General features: G+C 36.8%; 1 protein-coding gene and 1 pseudogene across 1 annotated transcript; one reads left to right on the top strand and one right to left on the bottom strand.

Annotated features, from left to right (window-relative positions):
* Positions 1 to 4,626: 4,626 nt before the first annotated feature.
* On the bottom strand, positions 4,627 to 6,749 carry LOC149190331 (UDP-glycosyltransferase 92A1 pseudogene; annotated as a pseudogene).
* A 2,795-nt stretch (positions 6,750 to 9,544) lies between these two features.
* On the top strand, positions 9,545 to 10,831 carry LOC149190332 (uncharacterized). The gene has a single exon (XM_089410483.1). The coding sequence runs from the start codon at positions 9,545 to 9,547 to the stop codon at positions 10,829 to 10,831; it is 1,287 nt and encodes a 428-aa protein (XP_089266609.1).
* The last annotated feature ends 1,648 nt before the right edge of the window (positions 10,832 to 12,479 follow it).

The following is a 12,479-nucleotide window of genomic DNA, read 5'->3' on the forward strand; positions in this document are numbered from 1 at the left end:
TGAAACCCTAAAGCTGAGGGCTGGAGCTGAGAACTCCTACAAGAAAGCGGGAAAAATGTCGAAGTTATTCTACGGTGAAGTTACCAAAGGAATTAGGGCTTCAACATCCATTGTCCTATGAAGTCACCTTACGGAGGGTCATGGATGAGGAACCCTTCCCGAGAACATGGCTAACAACTGTGAAGCACTCGAAAGGATCCAAAGCCTTGGTCCCGCCAATTCTAGGGGTGTAAGTTTCATATAGTTAGACTATAGGTGTATAATGAATATAGAACCCCAAATGTTGGTTTAAGCCATAGAAACATAATAATGTTATTTATTACGGAAAACAGTTTGATTGTAAAGCTCAAAAAACAGTACAATCAAGAATTTATTCATGAGTTAAATTATGTACATAGCAATCAATTTCCATAGAACAATGATGAAAGGTGTAAATAGGACTCTGTTCTAATGTTTATTATTGATTCTTAAAAAAATTAAAATAATATGTGTCGTTTTACTCTTTCACTTGATAAGTTTAATGAGGGTATGTGACAAGAGGACTTCATGATTCCCAAAGAAATGTCTAGAGGTGCCACTATCTACCAACCATCACACAATTCTGGATGAGAAGAACTAAAAAGAGGATAAATAAAAATATATTCAAATTGAGTAGCAACTGCATTATTTCCATACATTGAGTTTCTTGATCTCTTTTGAGGACAATGGCCTTCTTCCCGATCATTTGGAGCATCTCTTCTTCTTCTATCATCCCTTCTTGTTCTATCATCTCCTCTTATTCTATCATCAAACTCGTTGTTGTTGAAGTCGTGTTAGTTGTTGTAGTTGGATCTTAGAGAATTGTCATTTTCCGGACAGTCTTTGGCAAAGTGTCCATACTTATGGAACTTGAAACATTCAACTTTGTTTATGTTTATTGTGCCTATCTTAATGTGTTATTTCTCTCATGTTTGGTTTTTCATTTTGTATTAGAGCAAGGAAAAAACCAAACTCTCTAGCAATAGTGGTTTGATGGCAAAAGAACATTAAGGATAGGAAATGAAGAAGTACATAGTTAATGAGCACTTGAGTTGGCTCACTATACTTGTAGTGATTGTGAGACCCCCTTCTTGGGGTTTCAAATTAGTATGAGAACTACTCAGTAAGGAAAAAAAACATATTTGTTATGACCACTACATGTTTTGTTTATATTCATTTCACAATATATTTTTTTCATTTTCATATTTAATGATATACACATTTCAAATAATTTAACAATGGCAATTAACAAGAATTTTGGCAATAATAATTAACAAAAAAGACTTGTTTAGAGTGGCTTGGTTTTGGTGCTCCTCCTGAGATCACCCAACTTAATATGCTACCTTGCCAACTAGGAATAACCTATTTGATTCCTAGGTCAGGAAACCTCCACGAGTTCCCTAACCCTCCAAGCTTAAATCCAAATCACTATTGTATTGTATCTGAGTTATCAATCCAAATCCTTCACAACTACAAACTCCTCTCCACTATCCAAGTTCTTACTGTCTAAGTTTCGTCCTCTTTCTCTTGGCTCTCCCTCCCTTACCTCTCCATAAAAATCAAAACAAAAATAATCCTCCTCTCTTCCCCATTCCAAACCCCCTTATCCAATTCTTGTCATTGAAATCCCCCTCCCCCCTTTATAGTGCCCTCGAGCCACACCCCCCTTATCACTTCACATACCCATCTATCCCTTAATTAACACTTTGGGTGGTTAATTCACCCAACCACCCCTCATTAATGGAATAAAGTAATAATATCCTTAAATGTCAGCCAAAATTGTGGATTCATAAGAATCCTATTAATTTAAATATTAAATAAATATTGTTAAAATTAATTAATTGATTATACATTAAGGTTAGGGGTTAATTTATCACTAATCGATCTTAAGATTAATCATAATCTTGATCACTGATCAAGCTTAAGTTTAATCACAACTTATTCATTAGTCAAGCTCAACCATTCATTAATCATCTAGCATAATAGGCTATAGAGTACTAGTGTATATGCTCAAGGTGTGGTTGTGTAGCTAGCATATGCATACCTCATACACATACTAATAGCTCTAACAAGATCTATGACATCAAGAAACCTCACATCAAGTAGGTTAACAACTTGATGTAGCACAATAAGATAATGGAGTAGGAATTACAGTGATGAGGGATGCAAATGAAAAAGTAGGTAGAAGCTTTATTTTCTCAATCATAAAGTTATAAGATAAGTCCTTGGTCTATGTAATTGCATTTAGGGTAGGAGGTATTTAGGAAATGAAAAATATTGATGTAAAACCATCATTGACCAAATCAATGTTATCTTAATTACTCTATTAATCAATCAAGATTAACCCAATATTCCCCACTTTAAACTTGACCTGGCATAAGCTCCTACCCCCTTAAAATTTATTAATTATGAATATAACATGCCACATTAATTAGATATCACCTAAATCTACCTCTAAATCTTGCACTAATGATCCAATGCCAAACAAACTAGAGGTGCAAATGTATATAAACATCTTACAACTATATGCCCATTTTCATGTGATTTTACAATTCGTCATTGTGCCAACAAACATATTCTCCACTGATTCCACCTCCATATATGGTTTTGTTCACTTGGTCTCCATATGCTTAGATATCAATGCTCCTCTTTCCTCTTGTGGTATATTCTCTCCCTGGATGAATCTAAGTACTACACCACTCTTGTGATAAACTGTGGGTCTACTAGGCTCTAATCCTCCATACATTCCAAGAGAGTCTAAGATTGATAAGCTCTGATACAAATTGTTAAAACTGAGAGAGAAATAGCATAATGAGATAGGCACATTAATCTCACACACACCAAGCCACTTCAAATATTTTATAATGGAGTTCTTTGAGTCTGTAAGTAGGTTTCATTATAAGCTAATGCAATGGGCAAATACTATGGGTTATCCAATAACATGTGCCCATAAGCCATGCACTGTAAATCTAACATTTCTTGTGATTAACAGAATAATGGATGCCATGAATTACATACAAAGTGGTCATGTGATCAATGTCAAATGTGCTCAAATAATAAAGAAATATTAAATACCAAAATGATATCATAAATAAATAACAATAATAACTATGAATGACTATATTAGATACTAGAGAGAGAATATTTGAATATGAAGAAATAGATAGGAACTCATTTGGTTAGATGGATTAAACATTATGCAAATGTACATATTATTAATGAATAGATCCATCTGAACTTTGGATTTACAAAATGTCTAGAAAGATCAAATTTCTAGAAAAAAATTTACATATTAAGAAATTTTAATTAAAATAAATCTGTGTTAACATATAAACTTTAGTAATTATGTCAATGGGCATGTCTATTTTGGAATAGGATTTCTAAAATTTTAATTTAATTATCAATAATTATGAGGTGAATGGTAGGGATTTAACATTCATGGAATTTTCTAGAATATTCATAATAATTACACAAATCAAAAGTTGAGATTTATCTCCAAAATAGTTATGTCATTTTTTTTATTAAAATGGCTAATTAAGAAAAATGCCGTATAAACAAGTGTCACAAGAAATGAGTTGTGATTTTATGGGTAATTTATATTGATAAACCATATTATTGTAACAAATTATATTTACATATTAAAAATCCCCATGGTAAAATGAGAGTGAAACTTCATAAATAAGTAAAAAAATTATAATTTAATATTTTTTAAATTTTAACTATACGAAATGTATTATGGAATAAATGTTTTAATACTTATTATGACTTAATATCTATATACATTTATTAACCATTTAATTTATATAACTACACTAATTATAAATTATAATCTCCTTTTTATTTTAAATATACACCATCACGTCATATAAAAAATCAAATTAACTTCCACTTTTATATGACAAATCAAAAAATGTAAAAAAACATTTTTTTGAAAATGAAAGGTATTACTATCATGAGAGAATCTAACATATTCTTAAAAGAGAGAGATTTAGCAACTGTAAAAATATACTATTAAATTTTATCGTTTATTAGATAATGTTTGTAAATGTTATGACATAACAGACCTTTAAATGGATGAATAAAAATAAATTATTATGATTTGAATGTATATATATTTTTTGGTTTTTTTATCTGTTTAATTTTTATTAGGAAAAATAAGTTATAATTTTATTATAAAAATTAATTATTTAATAGATATAAATAATATTTTTAAAATTATTTTATAAAAAATAAAAATAAAAAATGATATTAAGACAAAATTAACTATATTATTTCAATTTTGATACATAGATTTTTAAAAAAATTATTATTATTATCTTATAAAAAAATTATTAAAAAAATGTATTCATTAAATAAATTTTAATATATAATTTTATATTAAAAAAAGTTAAAATATATAAAAAAAAAAAGTGAAATTGATTTTTTTATTAACAATAATTTTAATTTTATATTATTAATTATATATATAAAGCTTACGAGGGAAAAGTAGTAATAGAAAATAAAATTACACCACAGAAATAAAAATATATAGAAATAAATCTATATCCAATTTAATTTCTAATACTAAATCTTAAATTAAAATTAATCTATCTTAGAAAGAGCCTTACAATAATGTAATTTGCATGAAAAATTGTTCATCCAATTAATTTTCTTGAAACCTGTTCGGGCTACAGGGACCTGAATGCATTGATTGAAGTATAAGTGTTAAAACAGCGCAATAATATCCTAGGGCACTGCTCTTCCGGGGATCAGGGACTTGGATGCATGGATTGAAATATAATATTAAAAGATCACAATAATAGTCTTAGCATAATCACAATACTATAACAGGAAAAAGGATGCATTCAATCAATAGAAGTACCGGCAGGCTGCCGCTACTAGCCTCCCAAGGTTACTTCCTCGGCTTCCGTTCCTGGTTTTGGTGTGCAGAATAGTTTGTTGATTTCTGCTATGAAATCATCAACGTTGGCAACTGATGAACCTTTGACTACTCTGCCTTCGTCCGACATGACTGCTCTGGTAGCTGCGTCTCTCATCGCCATTGCCCTCTTTTTCATTGCGACTCCCCGCTTTTCCTCCATCAGCAGTTTCACAGTGCTCTCCACATTCGTCCTCTGCAGTTCTGCGTCGACACCCCTGCAAACCTCCACGCTCATGCCCACAACCTCCTCCAACAGCTTGGAGTTATAAAACTGATCAGCTGCCATGGGCCACCCAATAATGGGCACCCCCTGGCTTATGCTCTCCATAATCGAATTCCACCCGCAATGGCTAAAGAACCCTCCGATTGATGGGTGGGAGAGAATCAGCAGCTGCGGTGCCCACTCTTTGATGAGCAATCCCTGCTTTTTCTCAGTCATTCGCTTCTCAAATCCCTCGGGCAGGAAATCGGATGAAGCGCCGTTCGCCGCTTGATCGGACGGTGGTCTCACGGCCCAGATGAACGGGTGTCCGCTTGCTTCCAGGCCCAGCGCCAGTTCGTGCGTCTGGGAATACGAGATTCTCGCAAGTGTGCCGAATGAGATATAAAGAACAGAGGACGGAGGATGAGAATCCAGCCACGTCAGCAGACAATCTCCCTCAGCTCGCCCTGCTGCCTTGCCCCGCGTGGCCACTTGAACCGAATAGCCATTGAAGTTCGAACCCCCCAGGACACCCTCTGGAAGCAGAGGACCTACTGACCAAACTCGACCGCAACCAGTGGTTTTCATATGTTCAAGAAACTGGGGTTCCAGGTCATCGAAAGTGTTGAGCAGGGTACCCCAACTCTCGAGATTCTTGGGTATCTGCTGCTTCAAAAACTGATACCACGGGTCGGTCTCATTGGTCATCTTGAGGCTGAGAGGGAGCTGAGATTTATGAAACCAGACATCGGGAAAATCAGGAGCGAGCGAAAATACATCGGATTCTGTCTGCTTGTGGGGAAGATGCAACCACAGAGAATAATACACAGACGTGGAAAATGCCCCGGTAGTGCTGAACGTCACCCTCGGAATCCCGACTCTGTTGGCGACGTCGAGACTCCAACCAAAGAAAATATCGGTGACAACGCAGGTCGGGCGTGCGCCAGGCTCATCGGAGAGGCGTCGCAGCAGCTGCTCAAAGGGGTGTTGAAGCATTTCGCAACCGCGCACGAGAGAAAAAAAGAGATTGTAGGGAAGAGAGTCAGTGTTCTCCACATCGGGGGGCAGGCCTTCGATGCCCTTCGGAAACTGCAGTTCCTCTAGGCGGATGTCCATGCTTCCATCGCCTCTGCAGGCGGCGGCCACCATGGGCTCCAAACGCATAACGTTTTTAGGAGTATTGACGATTGTTACGATAAATTGCCCTCGCTTTGCAAGAAGCTTGGCGAGATCAAAGAAGGGGATGATGTGACCGTGGGCCATCAGAGGAAACATGACCACATGAGGCCTGCTCTTACATATAATCCTCTGTGGCGCTGCCATTCTGATACGTAGCCCGCAACCAACTATTTGCTGGTAAAGCTTCAAAATCACACCAGTTGCTGGTAAAGCTTACAAATCACACAAGTTATTACTGAAGTCTGAAAGGCATAGCAAAGGCGCAAGATGTAAGCCTGTAGAATAAACAATATGGGGAGGAATGTATTTTTAAAAGGCAAAGAAATTCGTTTGAAGCTCAAACGTGGCAGATTTTAGGCCATACGACACGACTGTATTACTGACTCTTCGTCCCTCTGCCATTAGGCGGTGAATCCTTCAATTTTTAGTTCGCGTGAAGCTGACAGGTTCCCGGCCATACAAGAGGACCCATAAAGACACTTCCGCCCCTCGCTGGGAAGGCGGTGAGTTTATTAATTTTTTTAATAAAATCCCGGGGCAGGAAATAAATGAGAAAGAAATTATTCAGAGGTAATGAAGTCCGCGTGAAGCTTGATCGTGGCAAGTTCTAGGCCATACGACACGACTATACAGACCCTTACGTACGTCGTTCCGTCGGCCGTGAATACTTTATAAAAGAAAAAGGGGTATCGCGTGAATCGAGATAAGATTGTGGTGGGAAATTTGGATGAGATTTGATTTACTTTTTAAGTTTTTCAATTAAATTTTTAGATAATTTTTAGATGGATTATTAGAGGTATATGTTTTATGTAGGTGTTAGAGAGTTTGTTAGGTTGTATTGATTTTTAATTAGTATAGATTTATTTTAAGTACAGATTTAATATGTGCTGAAAGGATTGTAGTGTTTTAGAGAGTTTGTTTGGTTGTATTGATTTTTAATTAGCATAGATTTATTTTAAGCACGGATTTAATGGGTGCTGAAAGGATCAAATTTCTTTAAGTGCAAACTTATTTTATAGTGCAAAAAACAATGTGTAATTTTTTATTGTTTAAACTGTATTTTTGATACAACTAATCAAACATATCTTGCATATTCATTGTTATTATAGTAGACATTTCTTTTCTATTTAGAGAATATTTTATTTGTAGAATGAGGTTTCCGACTCAATAAATTAAAAAAAATTGATGTCTGGAAGCCCACCAATTTCTTAGTAATTTTATGTTAGAATAATCATCCGTGTTCCCATGACGGCTAGTGGGAATCGACAGGGAGTAGTTAAAGAAATAATGAGAGTTGTTGTAGTTTCTACCGCAACCAAGATGTATACATTTTCATGTTTGTGAATGAAATGATCAAGCTCACTTCGGTGAGTCTTCCGAGTTCTATTACTATTTTCTAAGTATACCTAGTTTTAAAAAAATTCTCTCTTCAACATTTCTCTTTTTTTATCAAACCTTGAAATTCTTAAGAATTAAATAAAATCAAAGTTCATAATAATATTTTGTTATAATAATGAATGTGGTTGTACTCTTTATAATCCATAATTGTTTTTTAACGAAAATACAAGTTTAAACAAATTTATAGTCTAAATTAATTAAGGTGTCCTCAAATTTTCTACAACGCTATATTTGTTTATACATTAAAAACACTAAAAACTAACAAATACAAAATTGAAAACAAAAAATAAATTCACCAAAATCCTAAAACACTTTAAAACGTAAGGACACCAAAGGTAAAGGTGTTGTGTTTTCGCTATCACTGCCCTTATGAGTCATAAGAGGAAATGTCAATTGATATATATTTTCTGTCCGATGGCTTTAAACCATTAACCAGCAACCACAGTAGCGGGGTTCTATATAAATCTGTATGTGTTATTTTATTCAAATGAAAACATCCTTCCTGAGTTATAAGTGGCAATATATATTGACGACTTTTCTACTTCAATCGCTTTAGACAATTAAAAAGCAATCACTGGCAATATAAATTGACGACTTTTCTACTTCAATCGCTTTAGACAATTAAAAATCAATCAGAGTAGCAGTGTTCTATATATAAGTTTGTATGTGTTATTTTATTAAAATGAAAACATCCTTTATGAGTTATAAGTGGCAATGTAAATTGATGATTTTTCTTCTTTCTTTTTTTTCAATGGTTTTACGTTGATCCATGGTGATTAGGTGAGAAAGACAAAAGAGCGGCTTGGATTTTGATAGAAAAAGCGTTCAGAGGCAGTTTTCCGGAACATATTGAAATCATTTGGAGGGAGTTAAAAATTAGACAGAGGTTGGACTTCTGGAGAGTCCCATTTAGATGCTCAGCTTGCCATCGCACTAGTCATCTTGTCAAGAACTGTTCGCGGCGCCCTACAAGAAGCCAAAAGCATCATGGCTTTCCTCATTTCGCGGCAAAGTCTTATAGAATTAAACTCTCTTCCCCGGATTCGGAGAAATTAGCTTCTCCAAAAAGTCAGTGTCCCCCCTGGACCGAACGCACAACTTATAGCAGCTATTGATGATCATCAACAAACTCCTCTGCCGCTCTCTAAATCTGACCCTTTGTACAGAATCTCTCCTTCGATGCCCCCCCTGGAGACAGCTTCTGATCATGAATTTTCTTGTCCACCGAACCCTCCTATGGAGCCTCTCTCTGACCATGTTGTCCCAAATCCTCCCCCGATTCTCGGGCCTTTTATAAACAGCAGCAAGGAGCTTCATTTTATTCAATCCTCATCCCTGTCCCCGTATAAGAAGAAATCTCCTTCTGGAAAAGGGAAAGAGCCTCTGATTTCGCCCACCCCTGTTAATTCTCCTATTTCATCACCCACAAACTCGATCGGTAGTGATCTGGACTACCTTTTAAACAAGAAATATTTGGAGCTCAGGCCCCTCACCATTCATAAGCCAGAAATCCGAAGATCTCCCCAGATAAGCCCCAATTCTGCAAGTAACATCACGGTCAGGAGGAAAAACAATAGAGGCAGTAGACATTTCAGGGGGCGGGGTGAAGGCACTGGTAGAGGTATCAGTAATCTATCCCTTATCGATATCCCCATCATTGATATGACCGAGGAAAGGCCCCTTAGAGCAAGCATGGCTGGAAAGCCTTCTCAATGAATTTCATCATATCAGTGAACATCAGAGGTCTGGGGGCAGACCAAAAATTTGTGGCCTTAAAGGATTTTTTCTTGTCTGCAAGCCCCAAAATCATTTTAATTCAAGAGACCATGCATGCTTCTTCTGTAACAGTTTCTTATTTCAGGAAGATGTTCCCCCTCTGGCACATTTCCGCTTTGGAAGCAAACGGCCTATCTGGCGGTTTGGCGGTGTTATGGGATCCTAGCTGGATCAAAGCAAAAACATATCGTTGTCTCGCAGGCATCCTCATCTCGGCACAAATGAGAGGGCATGAATGTCCTATAAATATTCTGAATATATATGCACCCTACAAGAACAGGCTATCTTTCTGGGAAACTCTTTTTGCTTCAGAAATATTTGATGTTGAATTTTTATTGATTGCAGGTGACCTTAATATCACCTTAAATATGGACGAAATCTGGGGCATAAACAAGAAAAAGGACCCCATCGCTGACAGAATTAAGAATGAGCTTCTTAGCAGGAACTTTGTTGACATCCCCCCTCCCAAACTGCTCCCGACGTGGGAAAATGGAAGGGCCGAGAAAGCTTATATTGCCAAGAGAATTGACAGATTTATACTTCATGCTAGTCTAATTGACAATTTAGGCATGCCTTTTTCATCAATCGAGAACGTCTTCATTTCTGATCATAGACCGATTATGCTTGGATGGAGGGGAAAGGGGTTTAGAAAAGGTTACTCTTTTAAATTCAATAGGACATGTTTAGAAGACCTGGAGTTTAATGATATCATTTCAAAATCTTGGTCTGAGATGTCGTCTCCCGAAGTTTTTCCACTTCTAATGACTTTCAGGGACAAAATGGAGGCCATTCGAAAGGTGGTAAAGGAGTGGCAGTACAAAAAAAGACAAGCCAACAGAAAGGAGCTCCGGGAGATTCAAATGGAATTGGATAGCATCACAGATTCCATGGCTACAAACATGCTACCGTTTAATATAAGATGCCGGATAAAGGAGCTCCAAAAGGAAAAATCGAAAATTTTAGAACAGGAAGAATCTTTTTGGAGGTTAAAGAGCAGAGCGATTTGGTTGAAGGAAGGGGATAGGAATTCAAAATTCTTTCATAATTTCGCTAGCTCCAGACGCGAAAATAATTCTATATGGAAAATCAGTGATGGGAGAGGAGGGTTTCTATATTCCCAACAGGACATTTCAAATGGGGCAGTGAAATATTTTGAGAACCAGTACAAAAAGTCTGAAGAATGCAAATTTCAGGATATTTTGTGGGGCATTGAAGTGTTTCCTCGAATGTTTGATGATGATCTAAATGACCAAATCTTCCAGCCGGTATCCGAGGAGGAGGTGCTGAGAACAATGAAATCTTTTAAAAGGGACAAGTGTCCGAGTCATGATGGCTAGACGATAGAATTTTAAATCCACTTTTTTGATCTCATAAAATCAGACCTGTTAAGGATGGTGGAAGGATCCAGGATGTCAAGCAGCATCAATCAAAAAACTTCTTCCACTAACATAGCACTCATTCCTAAAAAAGGAGATGCAGAATCCTTCAAGGACTTTAGACCGATCTCACTTTGTAATATCTCTTTCAAAATTATATCAAAGATCATAGCTGAAAGAATAAAAGGAACCTTTTCAAAATACCTATCAAAGGATCAGCGCGCCTTTCTAAAGGGAAGAAATATACTAGATGCAGTCGCAAGTACACAGGAAGGCATGTTTGCTATACACTCCAAAAAAAGTGATGCGGTTATTCTCAAAATCGATCTCTGCAAGGCATATAATTGCCTTGATTAGGGCTTCTCTAGGTGTCTGCTCGCAAAGATTGGTTTAAGAGCCAGCCTGATCAACTAGATCATGGCCTGCATTGAAAGGGTGGACTATGTGATCATCATTAACGGGATTCCATCTCCTTTTTTCCACGCGGCCAGAGGCCTCCGCCAAGGATGTCCCCTTGCGCCGCTTTTGTTTATCCTGGCTATGAACTCGCTTAGCCTTCATATCAACAAGGCTATCATGGAAAACAAATGTCGCCCCCTGAAAATTTGCAGAAATATTTCAATCTCTCACAATTTATTTGTAGATGATATTATTCTATTCAGAATGTTTTGCAGGTTCACCTGGATTTGCCTCTATGAAATCCTAAAAAAATTTCAAGTGGCTACAGGATTCCAAATAAACCATGCCAAGTCAACTATTTTCCACAATGACTCCAATCTGGTTGAAGTTGAATGGCTAGCTAGCCTATTTGGAATTAAAGCGCAATCCATCAGTCTTGGTATTAAATATTTGGGTTTTCAGATAAAAGCAAATGGATACTCAAAGGCAGATTGGAATTGGATTTCAGACAGATACTACAGGAAGATTTCAGCTTGGGAATTTAGATGTCTAACTCTGGCGGGAAGAGTGACCTTGGCGCAATCAGTACTGAACCAGTTCGCGGTTTATTGGGCACATTTATATTTTCTCCCTGTGAGTATAATTCGAAGTATGAATAAACTTACAGCGAATTTTATTTGGGGCGGACAAGCGGGAAGAACGAAATACCATCTCTCAAAATTGTTGAGTATTTCATTGCCAAAGAGTATGGGTGGATGGGGTTTGCCCGACATGCGCACTTTTGGGAAGGCTCTCCTATGCAAGTCATTGTGGAGAGCGATTCACGGAGAAGGATCATGGAGTTCCATTATTCAGAAGAAATATTTAGGCAGGAAGGACCTATCTTTTTGGTTCAGGGAGGGAAGGATTGGCGCCCCATATGGTTCTTCAATTTGGCTCAGCTTTCGTAAAATTGAAAATTATTTTTTGAAGAACTTAATTTGGCGTTTCCAATCTGGCAACAAGATCCTTATCGGGAAAGACCAATTCCTGTGCGGCGCCGAGGAGATCAATGTGCCTGTATCTTTATTAAATTTCTTTCATAGATGGGGCCTCTTCTTTTGGGACAGTTTGATTGCGGAATGGCAGGGATCTATTCCACTGTGTAAAGATGCATGAACTCTGGAAATGCCTGGTCCGATCGCCCTTCAATGGGAACACATTAGGACGT

Source organism: Pinus tabuliformis, chromosome 3_1 (genome assembly GCF_031772625.1).
Source record: "Pinus tabuliformis cultivar Carrire ecotype Pingquan chromosome 3_1, CPIR1, whole genome shotgun sequence".
In the NCBI taxonomy this organism is placed as follows: Eukaryota; Viridiplantae; Streptophyta; class Pinopsida; order Pinales; family Pinaceae; genus Pinus; species Pinus tabuliformis.